At 51.8% G+C, this 25,294-nt stretch overlaps 1 protein-coding gene across 1 annotated transcript in view; it reads left to right on the top strand.

Annotated features, from left to right (window-relative positions):
• LOC128898523 (rho GTPase-activating protein 7-like) overlaps positions 1–25,294 on the top strand; it is a 37,013-nt gene that overhangs the window by 5,791 nt on the left and 5,928 nt on the right. Inside the window, exon 2 of the mRNA XM_054173133.1 lies at positions 7,054–8,209. Within this exon, the coding sequence (XP_054029108.1) occupies positions 7,151–8,209 (1,059 nt within the window). The 5' untranslated portion in view covers positions 7,054–7,150. The remainder of the gene's footprint in view (positions 1–7,053; positions 8,210–25,294) is intronic.

The following is a 25,294-nucleotide window of genomic DNA, read 5'->3' as shown; positions in this document are numbered from 1 at the left end:
CACAGCTGCTGCTCGAGGAGGAGGAGAAAGGGAAGCAGCTCCCTACTGGGCTGTGTTTTCCAACAATCAGCTGAGGCACACTGACAACGTTTGGGCTCAGATCTTAGGAGCCAACCACCTTGTCACCAAGAAAGCAAGGCTTTGGATGTCTCTGAATGAACAATTTGGAGTGTCTAATGTGTGGAGATCTTAGGACTCTGCTGGGTGGTGTAACAAGAGTTCTAGCATGTTAAATGGTTTTTAAAGGAAGGATATGACCAGCCTTAACAGCCTTATCCTTTTACACTGACAGTAAACTGTAATGAGCATGTTTGACAGCTGTCAAAGTCCATCAAGGAGAAAAGAGAAGAGCCTTGTAAAGGGGTAATGAAACTGACCCCCAGAGGAAAGGGGGACTGCTTACCCAGCCACGAGACACTCCCTGTCTGAATGCTCTCAGGGATCTGTTCTGTTCTTCAGCAGGAGGCTGTTGAGACTCTGGCCCAGGCTGCCCAGGGAGGCTGTGGCTGCCTCCTGCCTGGGGGTGCTGAAGGCCAGGCTGGGTGAGGCCCTGAGCAGCTGTGTAGCTGAGACGTGTCCCTGGGCATGGTGTGGAGGTTGGAGAAGATGAGCTCTGAGCTCCCTTCCAGCCTGAGCCAGTCCAGGGCTCTGTGTTTCTTTTGGAAAACTTCTGGGACTTGCACTTGTTGTGTTACAGTATCTCCAGAGGCTTAGCCTATGGCTTTTAGTAATCCTAACCAAAGTAATGGCTCATTCATTCTTATCCACCTAAGACTAGAACATAAATACATCCAGAAACTTCCCTCCCTTTGTCTGGCTCTGTATAGCCAGGGTATGAAACCTGAGTCTAACAGCTAGAAAAGTTAGGATTTACTCTCTTACAGGTGACAGCACCTTCCACTGAGAGGTAAGCTGTGATCCTGGGGGGTGTGTATCCATCACTGCCTGCACTGCTTTCTCAGAATGAAAGTCCATCCAGAAACAAAGTGTAAAGGAGTTAGGACCTTTATCTTTGTCATTCCTTTCAGTTTTAATACTTATTGTATTGAAAAGCCTGCAGAATGGAGAAGCCTGATGGGACATCTTATTGCTCTCTGCAGCTACCTGAGAGCAGCTGGAGTGAGACTGGGGTTGGTCTCTTCTCCCAGGTACCCAGAGACAGGGTGAGAGGAAATGGGTTTGAGTTGTGCCAGGGCAGGTTTAGATTGGACCTGAGGGAAAGCTTCTTTAGTGAGAGAGTGGTGAGGGGTTGGAACAGGCTGCCCAGGGAGGTGGTGGAGTCCCCATCCCTGGAGGTGTTCAAGATGTGGAGCTGCAGGATGTGGTTTAGTGGCCATGGTGGTTGGGTTATTACCCTAACCCAAACAGCCCTGCTGTTTCCGTGGTACGACATCAGGTGGTATCACACTCTGCGCCTCTGCACCAGCCAGGCTGTCACACAGAGCCTGCAGCCGGGGAGAGCCATCGCCAGCAAACCCCGAGGGCTGCTCTCTGCCCAGGAAGGATTTGTAAATTCTAAAGCAGGAGATATTTAAAAACAACTGGGGGAGTGAAGACCTAGAGGCTTATGTTTTATCTCCAAATGTTTGTAAACAGCCCTCTGTCTCAGGGCTTGGTATGGAGTTACTGAGAGAGCTGACTGCAAGCCAGAGGAGGAGGACGTGAGATGAGCTTCTAGGAAACAGACCCTTTTCACTCAGACTTCCTTAAACAACGTTTGCTGACTGGGGTCACAGACCAGCAAAGATAAAATAATGATAGCAAAATAAATATTTCTCCTTGATCTCTGCAGCTTACATGTGCCTGCTATGTGAAAAATGCAGCCAGCCAGGCCCTCAGCCCCCTGCACGCTCACAAGCTGATGCTTTGCCTTCGGTTTTTTGCATCCCATCTAAAGCAGTAACAAAAACTGAATCCTGCTGGCAGGATGTCAGGAGCTGAGCTGCCTGCACCACCCTCTCTGGAGCTCTTCTGCCATTTGCACTTAGATAACTCTCTGAGGCTCTCTGCAACTTTCTCCCTCTTGAAGGTCTTCTAGTTACAGCAACATGGAGGTTGTGCATGGTGTGACCCACGGTCAGCGTGGTGGATCTGGTGGGGGGCAGCAGAGATGTCACACTTGGGTCAGTGGCTGTTCTCACTTTGGTCAGCTGAGGATCACAGAATTGTCAGGCTTGGAAAGGACCTCAAGGATCATCCAGTCCCAATCCCCCTGCCATGGCCAGGGACACCTCACACTACAGCAGGTTGCTCACAGCCACATCCAGCCTGGCCTTCAAAACCTCCAGGGATGAGGCTGCCACCACCTCCCTGGGCAACCTGTGCCAGGCTCTCACCACCCTCATGGGGAAGAACTTCTTTCTAACATCCAGTCTCAATCTCCCCATTTCTAGTTTTGCTCCATCCCCCCCAGTCCTATCACTCCCTGACACCCTAAAAGGTTGCCACTGAGGGGTCCCCCTGCGTGGCTGTGTCCTCTTTCTGCCTGCTCTTGCCATAGCCCTTCCAGCCTGATGTCCTGGGGTTCAGTGTCCCACCCTGTGTGGTGGCTGCTGCTGCTGTAGCTCTACATTTCCTCTTGATCCCTTTCTTCTACTCTGGGAAAAGCAGAGTGGTCTCTGCTCCTGTCCTGGAAGGCTGAGGGAGAAGGGGGGAGGATCAGAGAGCCCTGGCTCTGTGCCTCTGCCTCTCTACTGTTGTAACTAGGAGGTTTCCCTATCCATTCCTGTTCCCTAGAAGGGGAGCCGGGTCTCTGACAGGGCTGGATGGATACTCACAGATAGAGACACTCAAGAAAATCTCCTTTGACTTCTTGCCATTTTCCCTCTGGCTCCTGCTGCCTCCTGTGCAGCTTTCAGGAGATGCCAGCTGTAGGCATTGGGGCTGCTCAAAGATATTCTTGTAGGCCTTCATGGTTCCTTGAGGAGGGAAGCAAGAGAAGGCAAAATGCAGCTGGGAAAACACACAGCACAGCCAAAGCTGAATGGAAGCTGATGAGATAAAGAAAGGATGCTTCTCTCTTTCCATCTTGGAAGCCTGTTGGAAAAAGTTGAATTTGAGCTTCCAAGAAAGAAAAAAACCCCAGGCATCCTCCTTGAAGGGAAGCTGTCAGGCAGGCTGAGCAGGGCAGAGCCCACCAGCTCTTCTGACACACTGTGATCTGCTTCAGCACTTGCAAAGCAGCTGTCAGCTCCATCAGACTCCAATCAAAGCTTCCCAAAAAAGCAGCAAGCACAAAAACTTGCCCTACTTTTCATCCCCATTAGGTTTCACAGTAAATCATCACAAAAATCCATCTGAAATGACCTCTTGTTCTGTAAACACTGGGAAGCACCACAGAGGCTGCTCGAGAGGGATCATGCCGTGGTGCAACCCCCCGCTGCCCGCTCCCATTTCCTCTGCTCAGGAGCTGCCTACTGGGTTGGCATCACCAGCATTCCTTACCTCACAGCCAGCAGCGAGGAAGTTTGTCCAGAAGTGTTTGTCATTCGTGCTTTGTGTCAAACTTCAGTTTCTTCAGGAAGTTGATAATCCTGAGCAGGCCTAGACTTTGCACCACGGAAAAGTAAAGGCAAATTGTATGAGCCTTGAATGGGAGCAGCGTGCTTAGGTGCTCGGCTCAGAGACGAGATCTCAAGCGACAAAGCTTTTTAACAGCCTGGAAAGGGCTCATCTGCCTGCTTGAAAACTCTGGAGAAAACAGACAGAAAGGTTTCCAGTTGTGGGATAGTAATGATGGAAAGGGAGAAAGGGATGGAAAGAGATTCCTCTTTCCTTGTTGATGAGTACAAGCAAATTGGAGAGGAGCATTTCTGAAGGAGATGCTGCATGTCAAGGGAGAAGTGAGCCACAAGAGCAGAAAAGCAGTGATGAAGACACAGGCATTTTCCTCTGCCAAGTGGCAAGGCACTTTGTTCTCTGGCAGAGAAAGGAGCTCAGTTAGGAATCTCATCAGGGTGCCTAAGGACAGGACAAGGGGAATGGTTTGAAACTGAGGCAGAGAGGTGTCCCTGCCCACGGTGGGGAGGTTGGCAGAGATGAGCTCTGAGGTTCCTTCCATCCTGAGCCATTCTAGGATTCATTTCAAGGTCTGGAGCAGTGAATCCTCCCAAGCACCTCTAAGGTGCCTGCAGGTGAGTGCAAAGGGAGAAGAGAGACAAAAGCTCCTGACTGGCCTGTAACAGCCAAGCAATTCTAGCAGGCAAAGCATTCCTGAGCAGAATGGTGGCCAGTCGTGCAGGCTCTGAGGAGTGGAGGGGGAGCAGAAAAGAAGGAAGTGTCCAGCAAAGCAGGGAGCCCTGCATGTGCCACGGAATGAGGGCACTTCAGGGACAGACAGCTGAAGCTGCCTGGCCAGGGGGGCACATGTAACATACATTTGTCGTGCTCCTATTTCAGACAACAATGAGAGTGCCCTCGACATGGATTTGTTTGTCTTGCATCTCAGGCAAAGTATTTGCTAGCCTCCTGTTTCATGCTTTCTGCCTGCAGCCTAGGAGGCAGCCAAGGCTGGTGATAGTGCAAGGGAACAGAAGGGCTCCTGAAGAAGAATTTATTTGTTTTTCATCCCCCATGAAATACAACTCTTCACATCCAAAAAAATGAAGAACAGTGAGGGATCTGTTCTCCCCTCTCTGCACACGTGTAACCCCATGCAGCAGCAGCAGCAAGATTAACACACACCCCCTTAACCCTTTCACGGGCTGCTGCCTGCAGGAGAGGAGCAGCCGAATGCTCAGCTAGATGGACACAGCTAGGGCGAGAGGAGGTTGGATTCTTTAGCCTTTTGCACTTAGTGTTATCAGTGTGCTTTCTTGAGCTTTGTCAGGAATTCCCCTATGTGGCTGCAGCAAAGTGTTTCATTCTCTGTAAAGTGAATGTGGAGCTCCTGGCCTAGTAGGGAAAGAGAGCAGGGAAGCTTCAGGTGAATTACACCCAGCTGCAACTCCAGGCAGTGCTAACTGAGTGCAGCAGAAAGCATTGAGCCCCTTTTTATCACACCTGCCTCCTTTCAGAGGTCAAAACAAAGCACAGTGGTCTTGTAAAATGAATTGTTTTGGTCAGGGCCCATCAGCAAAAGGTTCTGTGGGACTTTTGGACCGTGCACCCTTAGAACCAGCAGGAGAATATAAGTAGGGAATGCGGTCAGAGTGAGAACCAAAAGGCACTGCAAATATACAAACCAGTCTGACTTTGCATTTGGATATTTGCTCTCATATTTGACCAGGGAAGAAAAGAGAATCTCAGGTTTGTATTAACTTCTTACTACCACGTTTTGCCTCTGAAAGCAGATCATTTGCTTTGGCCTGGCTCTCGGTGTGAGTTTCCGCCCTTCTCAGCCTCCCACGCGCTAACGACTGCGCTTGGAATGCTCTCACCCCACCAATATATTTTCTTTTGAAGCACAGTCTCCACAGAGGTGGAAAATGTGAATGTGAAATGGAGCTTGTCATCCTCAAAGAAGGTTAAAGACCTAGCAGCATGTACAACTCTATCCTGGAAGTCAGCTTGTCAAGACATTACTCAGAGAGGTTCAGTTGCATGGGCAGCGCTCTGCGCGGCTTCTGTACCTCCGGGCATGGGATTTGTCAAGGCAGCTTTGTGGCCCGGTGGGCAGTCAGAATCTGCCTCAGTGGACTGAAATGACCCAGAACAAACTCAGTACTTAATCATCTTTATTGCTGAAATCAATAAGCAGATCCATGCTAGGTGCTGACGTAGGGAGGGAGAAGTAGAAGCCTCTGCTCCTTTGAATGCCTCATGGGCCAGAGGTTTGGCTTTGTTACTGGACAGAGAACTTTCCCATGCTCTTTTATCATGCAGGCATTAGTAGGAGGTGTTTCCTTTGGGCTAATTTGTGAAGGTAGTGTCATAAGATGAACATCATCCAGGAGGCCCAATACAGCAGTCAGTGACAAACCCCCAGTGGAGAGAGAGCTGAGCAGAGAGGGCTGAGACAGTTCAGGTGAGCAGCACAGTCATGGGTCACCAGCTGCCCTGCTGGAAAGCCCCAGAGGAAATAAAGGTTCCCTCCTTTCTTTACATAAATGTATTTGAAGTAAAGAATATCCAAAAGGCTTCAATTAGTTTCCCTAGAGTTGTATTTGGTACTGCTGTGAGCATAGGCTGAAGGTGCTGGGGTTGTGCAGCCTGGAGAAGAGAAGGCTCTGGGGGACCTCAGAGCTGCCTGCCAGGACCTGAAGGGATCCTGCAGGAAGGCTGCAGAGGGACTTCTCCTCAGGGTGTCTGCAGACAGGCCAAGGGGCAATGGGTTGAAGCTGAGGCAGAGCCGGGTTAGAGTGGAGCTGAGGAAGAAGTTGGTCAGCAGGAGGCTGCTGAGACTCTCGCTCAGGCTGCCCAGGGAGGCTGTGGCTGCCTCCTGCCTGGGGGTGCTGGAGGCCAGGCTGGATGAGGCCCTGAGCAGCTGAGTGCAGCTGAGAGGTGTCCCTGGGCATGGTGCAGAGGTTGGAGGAGCTGAGCTCTGAGCTCCCTTCCAGCCTGAGCCAGTCTGTGATTCTACAATGAGACCTAATGAAGGGGCAAAGCTCCCCATAAAACCAGTGGCTTGCAGATGGTGAATCAGGAGTATCCCTCAAGCTCTTTGGGAAGCAGGCAGATTTCTGCATGCCATGGCTAGCTCCAAGTGAGGAAGGGATACAAAGCGACTTTGTGTGCACAGCAGCTATAAGACATCATGGAGCTCAGCATCTTGTGACTGGAGGATTGAAGACAGACCTATTGTCCCATGCTGGCTCTGGAGCTACTTGCCTGTCCACGTGCTTCTTTACACCATCCTTCTTTACCTGGCATTGGTTAATTATCAGAGAAGCAAAAGCATTGTGGTGGATTATGAGGGCTGTGCAGTTGTGTGTGAAGAGCACAAAAAACATGACACAGGACAGTCTTGTGAAGCCCTGGCCTTGTGGTCCTGCAGCCTTATCTTGCTTTTACACTTTTGTTTAAACTGTTCCTTCCCTTTCCTTCTCTTTCTTGTTTGTTCCTCTGGAGCTGATTCAACAGCCTGGTCTCTTTTGGCTTTTGTGTGTCTTGCAGATGTTAAAATGATGAAATCCTGCCTGGCCCCGTGCACAGCAGCCATGACATCTGCCCCGGCCCTGCCTGGAAGGTGCTGCTGCTGAGGTGTGATGCCATGTCTGTAGCCATCAGAAAGAAAAGCTGGGAAGAACATGTGAGCCAGTGGATGGGGTTGGCTCTGGAGGCTGTGCAGTGTAACTCAGCATGTCGCCATGGGCTCGCAGCTGACAACCTGCAGAGCAGCATGGAACAAGATGAAGCTTTGGGCGCAGACCGCGAGGAGGAACGTGCTTCCTTCCCAGAGTGCTGCTACAGCAGAGAGCTGAGGGGCTGCCCTGCAAAGCAGCTGGGCAGTGCTTCGAAGGAGCTGGATGAAAATGATAACCATGAGGGTGAGGGGCAGCTTCTGGAGGCCAGCACAGAAACGCTGGTCCACGTGTCTGACGGCGACGATGACTACTCAGCGCTCAACCTGGAGGGTGTCAGCTACCACCACACCGCTGCCACAGGGAAAGAACACCAGGGTGAAGAGAAGAGGCTAGATGGAGCAGCCTCCTCGCCACAGGTGCCACCAATAACAGAGAGCACCAAGGCAGCTGAAGCCTCTGAACTAGTTGGAGGTATAAGTGAGGAACCTGCCTGTGACGTAGCTCCCAAAGAGGGGGGGATGGAAGGTGCTGATGTTTGTGGCAGCACCGGCCAAAGCCTGGAGCTTTGTGGTGCTGAAGGTGTAACTGAAGTGACAGATGCAGAGAAGGAAAACCATCCTAGTTCTCCAAATGGGAAGGAAATAAGGCTTCCTGGGAAGCAGCTGCTCCACACTGCTGTTGTTGCAGAACAGCACTGGAAACCTGAGGCTCCTAAAGATGGGCCTGGAAAGTGTGAGAGCAGCGTGGTGGAGGGTGGGAGTGCTTCCGAGACCTGCACCGGCACTGACCCACAGCTGCCACCGGCACCGCAACCCAGCGACTGCCTGACAGAATCTCCTAGCTCTGGCACCCTGGCCCTGGAGAATGGTCTGGATGGAAGTGGTTTTGCAGAGCCTCAAGTGGCCCCTGAGAACAAAAGCCTTTCCAGTGCTGGCTCAGCAGAAGACACTCAGAGCTTACACACAAGGAGCCCTCTGGGCACAGCAGAGCCGCCAGGCAGCCCGGTGAAGCTGCGCAGGAGGAAGGTAGGATGCTCACAAAGTGCACTGCTTTCCCCCAGTTGCTAATGAAAGTGTTCCTCTACCTGACTGACTGGAGGGAAAATGTGGGTTTCAGCCTTGTGTCAATAATCTGCCAGGTATTGCTTCAAATGGTTTGAGGGCAAATTGCATCTCTCCAACAGCTGAGTGTCAGGAGCCCCTGGTAAGGTCTGAGCAGGGCTGAGGTGTGAGTTTGGAAGGCACCTTGGAGTCACCTAACTCCACAGGAATATTTTGTCCCTGTTGTTCAAGGCTAAGGGAGGAAGTATCTTCTGGGTATTCTTGGTTTTCTACTCCACCCTCTATGTCCTCTTAGGAATTTGAGGCCAGGGGTTTGGAAACCTTACTGAAAATAAAAAGAGAAGAGACAAAAGGTGCAAGAAACCTTAGGAGAAGGGGGGGAAAGGAGTGGAAAAGTTTTGCAGCAGTCCTTCAGCTTTCAGCTCAGCCCCATGAGTATGCACAAAGAGGAGCTGCTGTGTTTCAAACACTATTGTGTCATCCTGAAGCAACCAGAGAGCTCTGCTGCCTGTGCAGAGTCAGGAAGGGCATCACTGCAGAACTGCAGTGGGCAGTCCCTGGCAATAAAGCTCTGGCTGGCTGGAGTGGAAGGGGCTGTGCTTGCTGTGGCACTAGGGAATCCAGCCCACAGCCTGGTTTTCCCAGCTAGGCTTGCTAATAACCAAGCTGGGTTTGTTTACTTCTTTCTGCCTCTTCTCATTTCATATCAGCCCACTTTATGTAGGTTGGTTGTTTTTTGTCAATCTGGTTTCTATTATTCCTGTAGTTTGGGTTTCTCCCTGCCAGCTGCTCTTGAATGAGAGCACAAATTCAGGTGTCTTAAAGTACTGTGTAACAACACCACATCCTGAGCTGCTGGCCACTCTTTCCTTGTGTAGATCCTTGGGTAATATTAGCATTCTGACAGGGTTAGAGGCTGTAAGTAACTGCTGCAAAAGGTTTCAGAAGCCCTTGCAGCCGCTTTCCCTTTTGTAGTTTATGCCATCACAGCCCCTGTGGCAGATGCTCAGCTGGTCTTGCAGCAGGCACGACTCTGGCTTGCAGTTAAGGAGCAAAAAAGTTAACTAGCAGTACCAGAAATGCTCAAGTGCCTGATCTGTAGGAAACAGCTCAAGTTGAGAAGCAAAGAAACAACAAACAAGGAAACAAACAGCACCAAAACCTGAACTAACCCCATGTTAGAGAGCTGACTGGCTACTGTGACCATATTCTCAGCTGCTCTACTTTAGCATCTGGTTTTCTGTCTTTCCAAGAGCTGTTGCTAGTGTTGATGCCTACATTTAATCTGCTCAGCCAAATGCTCCACACTGTATTTTGTAACAGCTTGGATCCTGCTGGCTTCTGTGGGTCTCCTTGCAGCTAGTTTTGAGGTCTCAAACTCCTCTTTTCAGTGCACACTCATGAGCTGTGTTTGAGAACATCTTTCTGGTTGTGCTGTCAAACTTTTCAATGGAATACCAAAATTCCAGTAGGACTAATGGTGAGAACAAATAAGAAAGGATGTGAGCATAGAGACTATCCAAGCCAGGAGAAGGGCCATGAGGACGAGCAGAGGGCTGGAGCTGCTCTGCTATGGAGACAGACTGAGGGAGTTGGGGCTGTTCAGTCTGGAGAGGAGAAGGCTCCCAGGAGACCTTCTTGTGGCCTTCCAGGATCTGCAGGGGGCTACAGGAAAGCTGAGGAGGGACTGATTAGGGTGTGAGGGAGTGATAGGACTGGGGGGATGGATCCAAGCTAGAGGAGGGGAGATTTAGATTAGAGGTTAGGAAGAAGTTGTTCCCCATGAGGGTGGTGAGAGCCTGGCACAGGTTGCCCAGGGAGGTGGTGGAAGCCTCATGCCTGGAGGTGTTTGCAGCCAGGCTGGATGTGGCTGTGAGCAACCTGCTGTAGTGTGAGGTGTCCCTGGCCATGGCAGGGGGGTTGGGACTGGCTGAGCCTTGAGGTCCCTTCCAACCCTGACAATTCTGTGAGTTAGTTGAAGGAAGGTGTGCAGGGGCTGCAGAGCTGAGTGCAGTGTAAGAGGGGAGGGAGTGTGGCCATCTGCAGGAGAGACCTTGCACCACTGTGAATGAAGAGGTCTTTGCCCCCAGCTCTAAAGTGTTTGGCCAGAGGGAAAAGCTGCAGTCTGGTGCTGCTTGTGGTGGTAGTGCTCGCTGAGTTTGCAGGACATGGTCCCTGTGTGCAGGGATGCCATCACTTCTCTCTCTCTCATGCCCTGCTGCCCCAAAGCCCGTGGTGGTGGCAGTCTGCAATGGGAAATGTGCCTCTGTTTACAAGCTCTCCCTGAAAGACACTTTTGTAACTTTAACAAAACATTAGGGGGGGAAACCAAAACCCAGGCTTGAAACTGAATCCATCCATAAAAGCCCAGAGTTTGCTTTGCAGGGGCAGGAAGACTTAAGGGCTTGGGAATGGGATATAAAGCCTTTTCTTTTTCTCAAGGTCAGCAGTTCAAGCAGTGCAGTTCAAGCCCAGCCCACAGCACTGTCTGATTAATGCTCAGTGTCAATTACAGCTGCACAGGAGGGTGTGCTCATAAAGGGCAGAATACTGGGGGAAGGCACAGGGAGAAACAATGCTATGGGTATTCTGAGCACACAAACCTGGAGGCAGCACCTTGGAGGAGCATAGAAAGATGCTGAACCTCAGGTGCTTCTGTGACAGCAAAGGGTCTTGGGGCCTTTGAGCAGAGCTCCTGCTCCTGCTGGTGGTGGTGGAGTCTCTTGGAAGCCTGCTCCTCGTTAACATATTTTAAGCTGCTTCTAGTTGTGGCCATGGAACATGACCTTGCCTCTTATCTTTAGCTCAGCTGCCCTCACACTGCAGCTGAGGTGGGACTGGGAAGCTGCTTTGCATGCAGGCTTTAGGCCTTAAGGGCTCAACCTTTGGAGTCTTTGGCCAGCACCCGCTCCTCCTGATGAACTGCTGTAGCTATGATAGATGGACTGGCTCTGCAGATGCTTTACAGCTTGCTTTGCTCCCTCAAGTCAGCAGGGTTCCTGTGGTTAATACAGGGCACTCTTTCCCCCCCTTGCTTTCCCAGAGAGACTTCCTGTAAGGCTCAGAAATAGGAAGCACCTGAATTTGATTGTGAGGGGTTAATGATGTTATGAAATCGAAAGGAGCCAGAGCATTCAGGCCTGCCTGGGGTTTGTGTTGGTTGGTCATCAGTTCTGTTTCTCCACAACCTGGGTGTGATAGTTATGAATGTTCAGAGCAGCAGAGAGGCATAAATGGATTGACTGTGTATGGCTGCATCACCTAGACCCTCCTCTGTGCTTCTGAAAATAGTCACTTCAGAACAGCACACTCCAAGTTCCCAAGGTCTGGAATTACCTCTGGAGCTCATGAGCAGGCTGTGGTCCTTGGGGCATTACAACAGACCATACCTATGTTCACAGCTAGAGCGTGACAGAGCTGTTGGACAACAATGTTAAGCACAACCTGAAGGGTAGTGATTATTGAGAGAATATCATAGAATCATCCTAGGATGGCTCAGGCTAGAAGGGAGCTCAGAGCTCACCTCCTCCAACCTCCACACCATGCCCAGGGACACCTCTCAGCTAAACTCAGCTACTCAAGGCCTCTTCTAGCTTGGCAGGGAAAAAAGCCCCAACCTGCATTCTCAGATGCAAATGATCACTGGAAATCCTGAAAATGTGGACAAAGTGAAGGTTGTCTGGATGGCTGCAGGAGACCAAAGCTTCCCTGCTGACATCCAGATATTGCCAAAGCACTGCCAGGTGTCAGTGTGCTCCTAGAGCAGGTTCAAGTGCCTTGCTGAGCTGAGGTGTGACAAGAATGTTTAACCTTAGAGACTACAGAAGCTAGTCACAGAATCACAGAATGTTAGGGGCTGGACCTCCACAGATCACCCAGGGCAGGTCACACAGGAACACATCCAGGTGGGGTTTGAATATCTCCAGAGAGGGAGACTCCACAACCCCCCTGAGCAGCCTGCTCCAGGGCTCTGTCACCCTCACAGGGAAAAAACTTTTCCTCCTGTTTTCCCCCTTGTGCTGGCATTGGGCATCCCCCAGCACAGCCTGGCTCCAGCCTCTGGGCACTCACCCTGCACAGTTTTAGCAACAGCAATGAGGTCACCCTCAGGCTCCTCCTCTCCAAGCTACAGAGCCCTCAGCTCCCTCAGGCTCTCCTCATGAGGAAGATCTTCCACTGCCTTCATCATCTTTGTGGCTCTGTGCTGGACTCTCTCAAGCAGTTCCCTGAGGTCCTTCTTGCCCTGAGGGGCCCAGAGCAGGACACAATATTCCAGATGCAGCCTCACCAGGGCAGAGCACAGCGGGGAGGAGAACTTCTCTTGACCTACTGACCACAGCCCTTCTAATCCACCCCAGGCTGATCTTGGCCTTCTTGGCCACCAGAGCACATTGCTGGCTCATGGTCAACCTTCCACCCACTAGGACCCCCAGGTCCTTTTGCTCTTCACTGCTTTCCAACAGGTCAGTGTCCAATCTACACTGACCCATGGGGTTCTTCCCCAGGTGCAAGACTCCACAGCTGTCCTTGTTGAATTTCATTCAGTTTCTCCCTGCCCAGCTCTCCAGCCTCTAAGCTCATCTAGCCCAGCCTTAACTCCTGTAGAAGCAGTGTCACAGCAAAGCTCACCAGCTGCCTCTCTGACTACATTGCCTGTGCAGTTCTGATCTGTGCCTACACCAGAAAAGTTTTGCTTTCATAGACAGAGTCAAAGAATGCATCTAAGGAACTGTTTCTCTTCCTTCTGTGAAGGCCAATGCCAAACACAACTGCTGCAGAGCTGACAATGTCATTTCAAGGTGACTGTCAAAATCTCCTGCATCAGGTATGGAAATGGAATTGACTTTGGTTCTGTTCCTGCCTCTCCTGTTGTGTTCAGGCTCCTCTAGGAGCTGCAGTCTTTAGTACCGGTGCAGTGAGCAGCTCTTACTGAGAGCCACAGTTGCTTCACCAGGAGGAATTTACTGCCTCTGCACACTGCTATTCCGTGCTCATCATTTTGAAGACATGGGGAAAGGTCTGGCCAGAGCTGCTGGGAAAGCAAAACCAGAGTGTGAGGGCTTCAAAAAATACTGTCCTGAATATTTGTTTCCCTTTGCTGCCCTGAAAACTGGTTTCCTGACTTCACTGCCTGCTAGTCAAGACCTGGTTGCACAACAGAAATTAGCTAAAGCACTGGAGCTGGTTGTGACAGGATGCCTGCTGCCTGTGGCACCTGGTGGCAGGTGGTGCTCACAAAGCTCTGCTCTGCTGACATCCTCACGGCTGTTCTCTGCCAGCCTCCCCAAACCAGGTCTCCCCAGCGCTATCTCCGTCGGGGAAGCTCAAGAATGCTTTCCCACAGGCTTCCTTTGTGTTTGGACTGAGGGATGATGTATTCCAAACAACGTGCAAAGTATTTAAAGCAAGCTCAGAGCAGGGTGGGAGGGCTGCCAGGCCATTGCAGTGCAACCTTTATGCAGATTTTACTTTGACACATTTTTGTGACCCTCTTCAGCAATAAATTTTCCAGGCTGCCAGTGCTGTCTAGACTGCAAAGCAAGCATGCTGGAGCTGCTGCACAGCAAGCATGCTGGAGCTGGAGCTGGGCTACCTAAAATGGTCATGAAACTGTTTGTATTTATACCCAGCTCAGAGTGGCTGTCCCTGCAGCAAAGCAGCATTGCACACTCCCAGGAGCGGTGTCGAGAGCCTTCCTTTCGTGCAGCTCGTACTCAAATTCCTCAGCTCCTCCAGATTTGGGGCAGTTGGCTGCAAGAAAGCTTCTAAATCATTTCTTTAAGGTGGTTTGTTTTCCAAGTGAATCTTTAAAATGCTTTGCTGTTTGCAGCCTGTAAATCACAGAGAGGCAGGTTGGAAGGGCCCCCAGGGATCATCAGGTCCACCCCTTCTAGGTGATGGTGTGGTTGAAATGAGCTGGCCCAGTACCCTGTCAGGCTGAGTCTCAAAGCTGCCTAGTGCAGGGGAATCCACCCCTGAGAGCTGATCCCAGTTGCAGGGGATGTTCAATGCACCAATTTCCACTCCCGAGCAGTGCCAGCCATGCTCTAGTTAGCACCATGGTGTTGAGGGAACCTCTCTTGCAAGAAATGGATGGGCAGAGCACTCACAAACCAAGCTGAAAGCTTAGGAAATGAGCAGGGCAATTAAAACAGCTGGGCAGAGCCTTCTGGCCTGCATGGCAGCAGTGTCCATACCAGGCTTTCCCATGGGCTAAGGAAACCTTTTCAGAGAGGACCTTCTCCCCAGAGCTGTTCATCTGGGACAGTCACTGTGAATTAACAGCCCAGGGAGGGAGCTGGGAGGCACACACGGACACAGCTCCCATCACAGCCCAGTCAGTGCAACAGTAGCCTGGAATGTCTCTGTTGGAGCACTCCTGCCTGTGCTCAAGAGCCTTTGAAGCCACAGCTCTGGCAGACAGCAGAACCCTTCAGTGCGGGCATCACCTGTGCTGCAAGCACAAAGCTTCTCAGGTAGTGGTGCTGTGTCTGAGGAGGAGGCAGGGAGGAGCAGCCCGTGCTGGCCAGCTCTGGGAGCCTTTGCCTCTGCTACCAGGGAGCATTTGGTGGTGGCAGTATGGTGGTGAGTGGGTCCAAGGCTGGCTGAGCTGTTCCCACATGGTAGGTGACAGCAAACAAGAAATGAGAGCTGCCTCATGGGAGGAACCACAGCAAGGGGGGAGCCATCTGCCAGCTAGCTTTTTCTGGGGTTGTTGCTTGAGAGGGTTCATTCTCTTTGCCCTTGCTCCCATCGTGGCAGCACACAGGATCATTTACCTCCCATTTGTTGCCCATGCTTGCATCATTTTCCATGCAAGCTTTGGAAGGACAGGGGAGCCTGTGCCACAGACAGGCTGTGTTGAACATGGCTCTGCAAAACGAAACAATACTGCTCCTGATGCCAAGAAATCTACTCAAAGCTCCAGAGGATATGGCCTAAAATGGTTATGAACTCAAATTTAGAGGCAGATTCCTGCTCCTATGAAAAAACCAAAAGTCCAGGCAGCAGTACAGCTTCTCTCTGTGTCTGTGCTGGGTGGCTGTGTGCACTCCATGGCACAGGGAAACCAGGTCCCTGCTCTCCCTCAATACGCTGTCGTAGCTCTTGCAGCGATGGAACAGGAGGTTCTGCACATTGTGTTAGTGAAACGTGGGGACCTGCCAGCTGGCAGCAAGGACTTCCCCATCTGAAGCTGCTCATTGCTCTTGCAGTCTCACCTGACACAAGAGCTAGACCAGCAAAGGTGATCTGTGAAAGATTGACATCAGGTAGGAGGGTTTTATCCTTCCCTGTAAGCTGCCTCCTGCCCAAGCACTTCTGCACACACCACAGGCCATTAACTGCAGGTTTCTCTTGGCCATCCTGAGTGTTCTACTCCTTGGGAGAGTTGTGCTTTAACATAAATGGCATTATTGTTGTTCTTACTAATAATATTAGGCCTTCTTGTGGCCCTCCAACATCTGAAGGGGGCTACTGGAAAGCTGGGGAGGGACTCTTGAGGGTGTCAGGGAGTGATAGGACTGGGGGAGATGGATCCAAGCTAGAGGAGGGGAGAGTTAGATTAGACTTCAGGAGGAAGTTCCTCCCCATGAGGGTGGTGAGAGACTGGCACAGGTTGCCCAGGGAGGTGGTGGCAGCCTCATCCCTGGAGGTTTTTGCAGCCAGGCTGGATGTGGCTGTGAGCAACCTGCTGTAGTGTGAGGTGTCCCTGGCCATGGCAGGGGGGTTGGGACTGGCTGATCCTTGAGGTCCCTTCCAAGCCTGACAGTTCTGTGATGAATCTGTCTGTTGTGGGTGAGTATTGTGCAGTTCTGGTAGGTGAGCACACTTCCCAACATCTTACTGAGCTTCTAGAGGAGTCCTGTGGTCCTTCTCACTGTAGGCTCTCTTGCAGGACCTGGTTTAAATCAGTCAGTTTTGCTGTGGCACACTGAAGCCTATGAGCAGTTCTGACCATGGGGAAGTCAGCTGCAGTCGGATTCAGAAGCAAAGTGAATCTGCCTGAACTTTGCTCTCTTGGGAATAGTGGCAGAAACCTTAGGTTAGAATGGAAGTTTTTTTCTAGGTCATCCACACACTCTGTCAGACAAAAAAAACCCAAACACCTTCTTCATCCTCAGCCAGCACTCTCCTAGTCCCTGTGCTAAAGCCTCCAATGCTTCTCCTTCTCTCCTGCCCTTTCAGAAATGCTTTGAATCTTCATTTTCCCTTTCCCCCTTATTTCCTGTGCTAACCTGGGTCACAGTATTAAACCACCTAGCCTGCTAGAGCTTACACACATGCAAGGTAAAGACCCCTCAGCAACATCAGAATCCTCTGTGTTTTTCTCTTTGCCAGCATCAGTGGTTCCTGGGATTTGGTTCTGGGCTCAGGCACAAGCCAGGCAGAGCTGGGCAGCCACAGGGCAGCTTTGGAGGGGATCTTGTTAGGTGAAAAGGATGAGCAGCTCCATGACTCCAGTGCCTCCCTGCTGGGGTGCTTTGGAACACACACTTTCTTCCAAACACAGACTCACAGGATGTTAGGGGTTGGAAAGGACCTCCAGAGATCACCCACTCCAACCCCCTGCCAGGGCAGCATCTCCCAGGGCAGGTCACACAGAACACATCCAGGGGGGGCTGGAAAGGCTCCAGAGCAGGAGACTCCACAGCTTCTCTGGGCAGCCTGCTCCAGGGCACTCTCACCATACAGAAGTCTCTTGGTGTTGAGGTGGAACCTGCTGTGTCCCACCTGTCCCCATTGTCCCTTGTGCTGTCACTGGGCACCACCAAACAGAGCCTGGCACCTTCACCCTGACCCCCACCCCTCAGATACTGATAGACATTGATCGGATCTCCTCTCAGCCTTCTCCTCTCAGAGATAAGAACCCTGGTAAGATTCCCTCTCAGCCCCAGGCCTCTCAGTCTTTCTTGGTAGCAGAGATGTTCCAGTTCCTCCATCACCCCCCTAGCCTCCACTGGGCTCTCTCCAGCAGATCCCTGGCTCTCTTGAGCCCAGCACTGGACACAGTACAGGACAAGTGCCCTAGCAATGGGAATAGCTGCTCCCCCTCTTGCCTAGCATTCATTTCTACAGCTATGTAAAGCTCTACCCTGACCCATGCAGGAGGCTGCCAAAGCCCTGCCTCTTCTGTGCCTTTGCCACAGCTTCCCTAGCAGGCACAGCCTGCAGGGCCTCGCTCCCTGATCCCAGGCTCCCTCCCTGCCCTCTCCATTGGGCTGTGTCCATGGAGGACAAGCCCTCCTGTGTCAACAGCATTGCCTCATGCAGCAGGATGGTGAGAGTTTAAATGTCAGCATCTTAGTCACTGCTGATTGCCTTAGGACTCACCCAGGACCTTCTGATTTCCCAGCTCTGTCTGCAGGGGCAGTGGTTACTAGCAGCCAAGCATCGCTGTGGAGCTTTGATCTTTGCTTTCAAACCTCTTCTGAAGTGTAAAGCAAACTCCTGTATGCTGAGAGCAACGTGAGAGGCTATTCCTGGAGCCAGAGCAGGATTCTGAAGGTGAAGGGACACTTCCCCAGCTCTCTCAGCAAGGCCCTGGGAAAGTTAAAAATAAGCCTTGCTGGAAAAAAATAACTACAGCAGAATTGGCACTTGGTGTTTGAGAAAAGGTCTTCATTCCAGGAACTGCCTCATGGAGCAGAAAGTTATTTACCAGCTGTGTAGACTTGAGAAATTTTCCATCCTACCAGACACAAAACTGAAATAGCAGCAGATTTTCCACCCCTGCACCCTCCTCCGAGCTCTGCTCTCAGGGAGCGCTGCTGGAGGACCCGGGGCAGCTTTGTGCTATCCAGCAGAGGGTGGCTCAGTCCTAGGCCATCTGTCAAGCCCTGAAGTGGCAGCAGTCCCTTGGGAGAGGAGAAGGGAGGAGTCCACAGACCTAGTAGCTGAAAATATGCTTAATTATTGTTACAGCTGTGTTAATTACTGTGGCAGGACTGACTTCATGGAGGAACAACACAAACCCAACCAACAGCAAAACCCAGTCACTGGAGGCATGAATGTATGTCTGAGTACAGAGGTGCTTCCCTGGTTTCATAACTTTGCAGCTATGGGGGTAAAGAAAGGGTTTAACCCCCCAACAGCAAACTAATGCAACCAACCCACCCCAGGCACCCTGAGCCTTGCACTAACTGCTCCTTGGAAGCACGAAGCCAAGCGGCTCCAGCTCTGGCTGTTGCTATTCAGTATTTGCACCAATACCCAGCCCAGAAACCAGCATCAGCTGTGAGCACAGGCTGAGGGAGCTGGGGGTGTTCAGCCTGCAGAAGAGAAGGCTCTGGGGGGACCTCAGAGCTGCCTGCCAGCACCTGAAGGGATCCTGCAGGAAGGCTGCAGAGGGACTTCTCCTCAGGCTGTCTGCAGAAGGACAAGAGGTCAAGGGGCAATGGTTTGAAGCTGAGGCAGAGCAAGGTTAGAGTGGAGCTGAGGAAGAAGTTGTTCAGCAGGAGGCTGCTGAGCCTCTGGCCCAGGCTGCCCAGGGAGGCTGTGGCTGCCTCCTGCCTAGGGGTGCTGAAGGCCAGGCTGGATGAGGCCTTGAGCAGCTGAGTGTAGCTGAGAGGTGTCCCTGGGCATGGTGCAGAGGTTGGAGGAGCTGAGCTCGGAGCTCCCTCCCAGCCTGAGCCTGTCTGGGACTCTGTCACATGCCATACCGCTGCTGGTCGCCTGCAGCCTTCATGAGCCTCAGATGCAAGGTTTGCCTGTGCAGGGGGGCAGAGCCTGCATTAGCAGACTTAAACACCACCAGCTGACTCCCTCTGGGAGAGGGTTTTCACCAGAACTGACTCATGGAATTCCTACACACCAAGTGCTAAGGGAGCTGCAGCCAGGGCCAGCTTCAGCCTTGGTGTCACTTGTGATTCTTCAAGGCACAGGAGCAGTCCAGCAGCTAGCAGAGGTTGCTGTCTCTGGGTCATGCCAGGGCTGTTGGGGGAGGTGTTTCACCAAAAATGCAAAGGAAATGTTTGTCTCCAGTTTATTTTTAGGTTCTTTCTGTGTTTGTTGTGAAGCCTAACATTGGATTGAGCAGCACACAGTGCTTGGGTTCCATTTGAAATGTGATTCTGTGCAGAGCGGGGAGGAAAGCTCTGCTGTGCGGAGGGTTGTGTAACTGCAGGCACCGTCTGGAGAGGCTAGCCTGGGCCTGGGCCATCTCTCTCATTTGGATCCTCTTTCCTCTTTAACATGGGCTGAGATTTACACCCAGGCCACAACCTCAGCAGGCAGCACAGATGTGGTCTGTGGCCTCACCCAGCAGTAACAGGAGGAGGCTGTGTGCTGGGAGGAATCTGACATCTACCTGCTGGCTTTGCTAGTCGCTCTCTGCCGGCGTGCTTCCCATGTCTCCGTGACCACCAGGGAGGTTTAGCTTCTCCACCATGACCAAAGCACACTGTCTTCTCCCTTTCTGAGGGAGCCCCCATGCTCTGTCTGTATCTAGTATGTGGCAGTGGCTGTGAGAGGTTTGGGCAGTGTGAGGAACAGTTGCTTTGTGATTAGCCTGGAGAAGTGAAGGCTCCTTGGAGATCTTCTAGCAGCCGTTCAGTACCTGAAGGGGGCTTGGAGGGACTGTCTGCAAAGGACAAGGGGCAGTGGTTTTAAACCAGAGCAGGGTAGATTTAGATTGGATATTAGGAACAAGCTCTTTACTCTGAGGGTGGTGGAACAGTGGAACAGGTTGCCCAGGGAGGTAGTGTCAGTGTCTCTGACTGTACCCTCACTCGCCACAGCCACATCAGTCGCACAGGAGAGTTCTGTTCCTCATCACCTGGGGACTCATTGGACATGACAACTGTTCTGTAATCTTTCCAGGCACACTAAGAGGGCTTCATGGCCACAGGAGAATGCACTGAGAGAATGACAGAGAAAACATTCTAAAGCAGCAGCAGGCTTTGGTGTTCAGGTTTCACTTCACTGCTGCATGTGAAGCAGAGCTCCTGCCACTAGGCAATCCCTGCTCAGTGATGCTGCAGAGGAATTCACTAATCAGAAAGAGAACACTTGTTCCTTGACAGAAAATCTCAAAAGAGTTGACAATTACCCTCAGAGGAGTCCATGGGTTGGTTTACAGCTGTGGAGAGCACAGTGGAGAGCTTATTTCTTGACCTAGCTATCTGATGAATCAGGAAGGGATCAGTGTCATGGAGTCTGTTTGAACAGACCACCTCCTGACACTGGGAAAGATCCAGATGAGGTCAGACCCCTCAGCTTCCTGCCTCAGAGAGGAAAAGGGGGGAAAAATCTGATAAACAGAAAGCTGCCCAGAGCTGCTGTGGAAATCTCCAGAGATGAAGGCAGCAGAGGAAGGATGTTTTTAAACATAATCCTCCTGTTGGCTGCAGCAAAACAGTGCAGGCATTCAGCAGAGAGCAGGAGAGCTCTGCCTGGTGCTGCCTCCAGCCTGATTCCGCTGTCACGACTGAGCCTGACACAGGAGAAGCACTGGTGGAACATCCCCCAACAGCTGCAGCCATCACCCTGCTGCCCAGAGCTGTAAGTGCACTGCCAAGGGACAGGTCTGAGAAGCAGAGTTAGAACCAGAGGGGAACTCAGCCCAGTGCCCACTGTTGCTCAGGTCAGGTCTGCAGCACCCTTGGGAAAACCTCTCCTGCCTCTGATTTCCACACCCTTGAAATGCAGCCAGTATGATTTCCCTTTGTCCCAATGGGAGGCTAGCTGTGTTAAACGTGCCCTGAAGGCTTCCATCAGTTGGCTCTCTGGGACTGCCTGAGCTGCACAGGTGGAAGTTCTCAGGAGCCTTGCAGGCTGTCGTTCGGCACTGCAACGTGGCTCCTGCCTGTGGCACTCTTCCATCTGCATTCATGCTCAGAGGTTCCTCCCACTGAGGAAAAGCCTCTCAGTTTTTGCAGCACCCATGCTTCAAAATCAGATTTAGATGAAATTGAATTCCCACACCAAATCACTTGTAGGTCTTTTCAGCTCTCTGTGTGTGCTGCCTGCCTGAGCTCTCAACAGAGCCATTGGAGGGAACTGTGTGGTGCTTTCCCAGTGCCCTTTCCTGTCATGCTTCTCCCCAAGCAAGTGTTCCTCTCAGCTTTCTATTCACCTCCCTTCTGCTCAGGAATAGCACAAAAGAACAGCTGGATTTGAGGGTATGGAAGGACCTCAGAGCTGCCTTCCAGTTCCTGAAGGGATCCTGCAGGAAGGCTGCAGAGGGACTTCTCCTCAGGCTGTCTGCAGACAGGCCAAGGGGGAATGGGTTGAAGCTGAGGCAGAGCAGGGTTAGAATGGAGCTGAGGAAGGAGTTGTTCAGCAGGAGGCTGCTGAGCCTCTGGCCCAGGCTGCCCAGGGAGGCTGTGGCTGCCTCCTGCCTGGGGGTGCTGGAGGCCAGGCTGGATGAGGCCCTGAGCAGCTGAATGTAGCTGAGGGGTGTCCCTGCCCATGGCAGGGGGGTTGGAACTGGATGATCCTTGAGGTGCCCTCAACTGACAACTCTGGTTCTATGACTTAGTGGAACAGGACTGTTGGGATCTGTGTTGGTGGCAGGAGCCAAGGCAGAGGCAGCAGGACTTAAATGATGATGGAACTGCACTCTGTAAATATTCTGCACTGGAAATGCTACAGCTGTTCAGCATGCCTCTTCCTCCCATTGGTATGACATGTTTAGTAATGCCAACACCTATTTGAATATTAAGTTTCTATACAGTAAGAAACACTTCCAAAGGTCCTGGTAGCAAAACGGAGCAGTCCCTGGTCCAGCACCTCTCTCCAGAAGCACCTCTCTCCAGAAGATGCTGCTTCTTTCCCTGGGGAAGCAGCTGGTGGTGGCCCTGCATTCACTCCATCCTGCCTTGGCACTAGCTGTGCACTGAGTCAGGCTCTCCCTCAGCTGTGCATTTCTGCACCCATTGCTGAGGCTGGGACGTCACTCTGGGCCTCGCTGGTGAGTCAGGAGCTGGAGTTTTCAGGCAGTGTTTCTCCCTTCCGAGCCGATTTTGCCATGGTGTGTCTCGTGTTTGGCCAAGAGAAGCTGGATACACCACTCGGAGAAATCAAGCCCCACAACCTGATACTGACACATCTGTGTGCAGTGGTGTGGGGTTGGCAGCTCTTCTGCTCTGCTGGGATGGTGCAGTCATATCTCATGAGATAATGCTTGATTAAACTGGGAAGAGAAAAACCCCACTGGAGTGCACTGCAGTGCTCTCAGGCTGGTTATCTGGAGTTCTCTAACAGAAACATTTTGATTCCATGAGGACATAGGCTAATCTCTGCCAGCTGCTCTCTGCTCCCCTAGTCCAAAAGCCTCCTTCTCCCTTCTCAAGCAGCCTTTTTCCCTGCAGACATATTTCATGCAAAAGCTATGCCGACCTTTACGTACCAGATGTGGGGGCAGTGTGTGTTTGCTTCCTTTAGCATCATGGAACCCTGCATCTGAAAGGGGCTTGTAAGGTGTGGCAAACCAGATTGTTACTTCTCTTTATTGACTGCAAACAACCACAGAGCAGTTAGCTTGAGGAATGGAATATGGGAAAAGATTTCATAAAGAGTGGTGTTACCATTCCCCTTTGCCTGTCTGCAGACACCCCGAGGAGAAGTCCCTCTGCAGCCTTCCTGCAGGATCCCTTCAGGTCCTGGCAGGCAGCTCTGAGGTCCCCCCCAGAGCCTTCTCTTCTGCAGGCTGCACAGCCCCAGCTCCCTCAGCCTGTGCTCACAGCAAACCTGCTCCAGCCCTTGGATCATCCTCTGGCCTCACTCCAGCAGCTCTGTGTCCTGCTTCTGCTGGGGACAGCAGATGAACTCCTGTTTTCCAGAAGTTAAGGTTGCAGTCAAGGAAGTCTGCATTTCATTCATTCTTCACCACGTTTACCACTAACCTGAGATGATGTCTGTTGTTCCTCTGTGGATGCACCTAGCAGGAACAGATTTAGACACCATGGTGCCCTCCTGTCTTACCTAGCTTCCAGAGTGATGGGCAGCAGCCCTTCTGTTCCCCAAGGCCACGCAGCCCCAGCTGCACAGTGCTGTGTGCAGCATGCATTTGCAAGGGTAAATAAGCCAGGCTCCAGCAATTCTGGAGCTGCATTTCCAGCTCCTAGGTCATGCTGCTCAAATGTTTGTCTACACAGGTGTAGACCTCCCAGCAGGTCTAGGGTGGTTCTCCTCCTCCTCTGCTCTGCCCTGCAATCCTCTGTTTGAATTTCAATCCTGCAATTCAGGAGAGAAAGGGATCTGCTGGAGAGAGTCCAACAGAGGCTATCAGGAGGGCTGGGGGGCCTGAACCTCTCTGCTATGAAGAAAGGCTGAGAGCCCTGGGGCTGTTTAGTCTAGAGAGGAGAAGGGGGAATAGGATCAGTGTCTGAGGGGTGGATGTCAGGATGAAGGTCCCAGGCTCTTTTGGGTGGTGGGGACAGACACAGGAGGTTCCACCTCAACACCAGGAGAGTGCCCTGGAGCAGGCTGCCCAGAGAAGTTGTGGAGTCTCCTTCCCTGGAGACATTCAACACCCACCTGGATGTGTTCCTGTGTTACCCTGCTCTGGCAGGGGGTTGGACTGGATGATCTTTGGAGGTCCCCTGCAGCCCCTAACACCCTGTGAGTCTGTGTTTGCAAAGAAGTGTCTGCTCAAGAAATGCCCCAGCAGCAAAAGTCACTGTGCTGCAATGGGAAAGTCTAAGATCCACATTTGTGAAGTGTGAATCATAGCAACCCAGTCAGATTCTAATCCTGGAAAGCAAAGGATGAAGGCTGAACTGAAGAGTGGCACTGCAGCTTGTGAGCAAGAAAACCTCAGCTTATGGCAAAAGGAAGCAGGCTGTAAACTCTCAGGAATGCTTCCATGCAGGGCAGGCTGCAAATGTTCCTCTTCCATTCTGTGGTAGTTTTGTACCTCTTGCTTGAGGATGTGCTGTTGCTACTGCATCCTAGATTGGGGTGGGCTGGAAGGGACCAACAAAGGTCAGCCAGTCCAGGCCCCTCCAGTGTGCACAAACATCTTCCAGAGGCATACAAGAGCCAGCTGCATTGGTTATCAAGAAAAGTGGAATCCTGTGTCTGAACCACAGAATTCTGATGGTTCCAGCCAAGCACCTCCCCCATGGGCAGGCACTCAGCTTGGATGAGTTTCAGGCAGCAATATACACAAGACAGATGCCACCAAGGGGCAGCTGAGCTAAACAAAGCTTTTCCCATGGTTTTTACCAATTTGAGCCATGATCAGTTCTTCAGAAGGCAGTGAGGGAATCTCATTCTGCATGCTGAGCACTGCCTCCACAGCAGTGTGACCAGCAGCACAAGGGAGGGGGTTCTGCCCCTCTGCTCTGGTGACACCCCACCTGGACACTGTGTCCAGCTCTGGTGCCCCTACCAGCAGAGGGACACTGAACAGCTGGAGAGGGTCCAGAGGAAGCCACAAAGATGATCAGAGGGCTGGAGAACCTCCCATATGGGCACAGGCTGAGGGAGCTGGGGCTGCTCAGCCTGGAGAAGAGAAGGCTCCAGGGAGACCTCAGAGCAGCCTTCCAGTACCTGAAGGGGCTCCAGGAGAGCCAGGGAGGGACTTTGGACAAGGGCTGGGAGTGACAGGATGAGAGGCAATAGATTGAAGCTTGAGGAGGGCAGATTGAAACTGGAGATGAGGAGGAAATTCTTTCCAATGAGGGTGGTGTGACTCTGGACCAGGTTGCCTGAGGTGGCTGTGGTTGTCCCCTCCCTGGAGGTGTCCAAGGCCAGGTTGGATGAGGCCTTGAGCAACCTGGGTGGTGGGAGGTGTCCCTGCCCATGGCAGGAGGTTAAAACTGGATGATCGTTAAGGTCCCTTTTAACCTAAACTATTCTGTGAGCCTTGTAATTGGTACGGGATTTGTGGGAGGCTGACTTTGCTTCAGCATCCTGGCTCTTTCATCCAGGAAACAGCTTACCTGTCCAGCATGGTGTGAGCTCTGTAGGTGGTAACCCAGCTTCCTTGGGCTCCTCAAACCCTCTGGATGCCATTTATTACTCCTTGCTAAGAGTTCAAGGTGAAAGACTGCCTGCTCTAGGACCACTTTGTAAAGCTGTCCAGAGTCTTCCCTCACGTGG

This window comes from Dryobates pubescens, chromosome 1 (assembly GCF_014839835.1).
Source record: "Dryobates pubescens isolate bDryPub1 chromosome 1, bDryPub1.pri, whole genome shotgun sequence".
Taxonomy (NCBI): domain Eukaryota; kingdom Metazoa; phylum Chordata; class Aves; order Piciformes; family Picidae; genus Dryobates; species Dryobates pubescens.
Note: the sequence above shows the minus strand (reverse complement) of the source record. Positions and strands in the feature narration are given on the sequence as shown.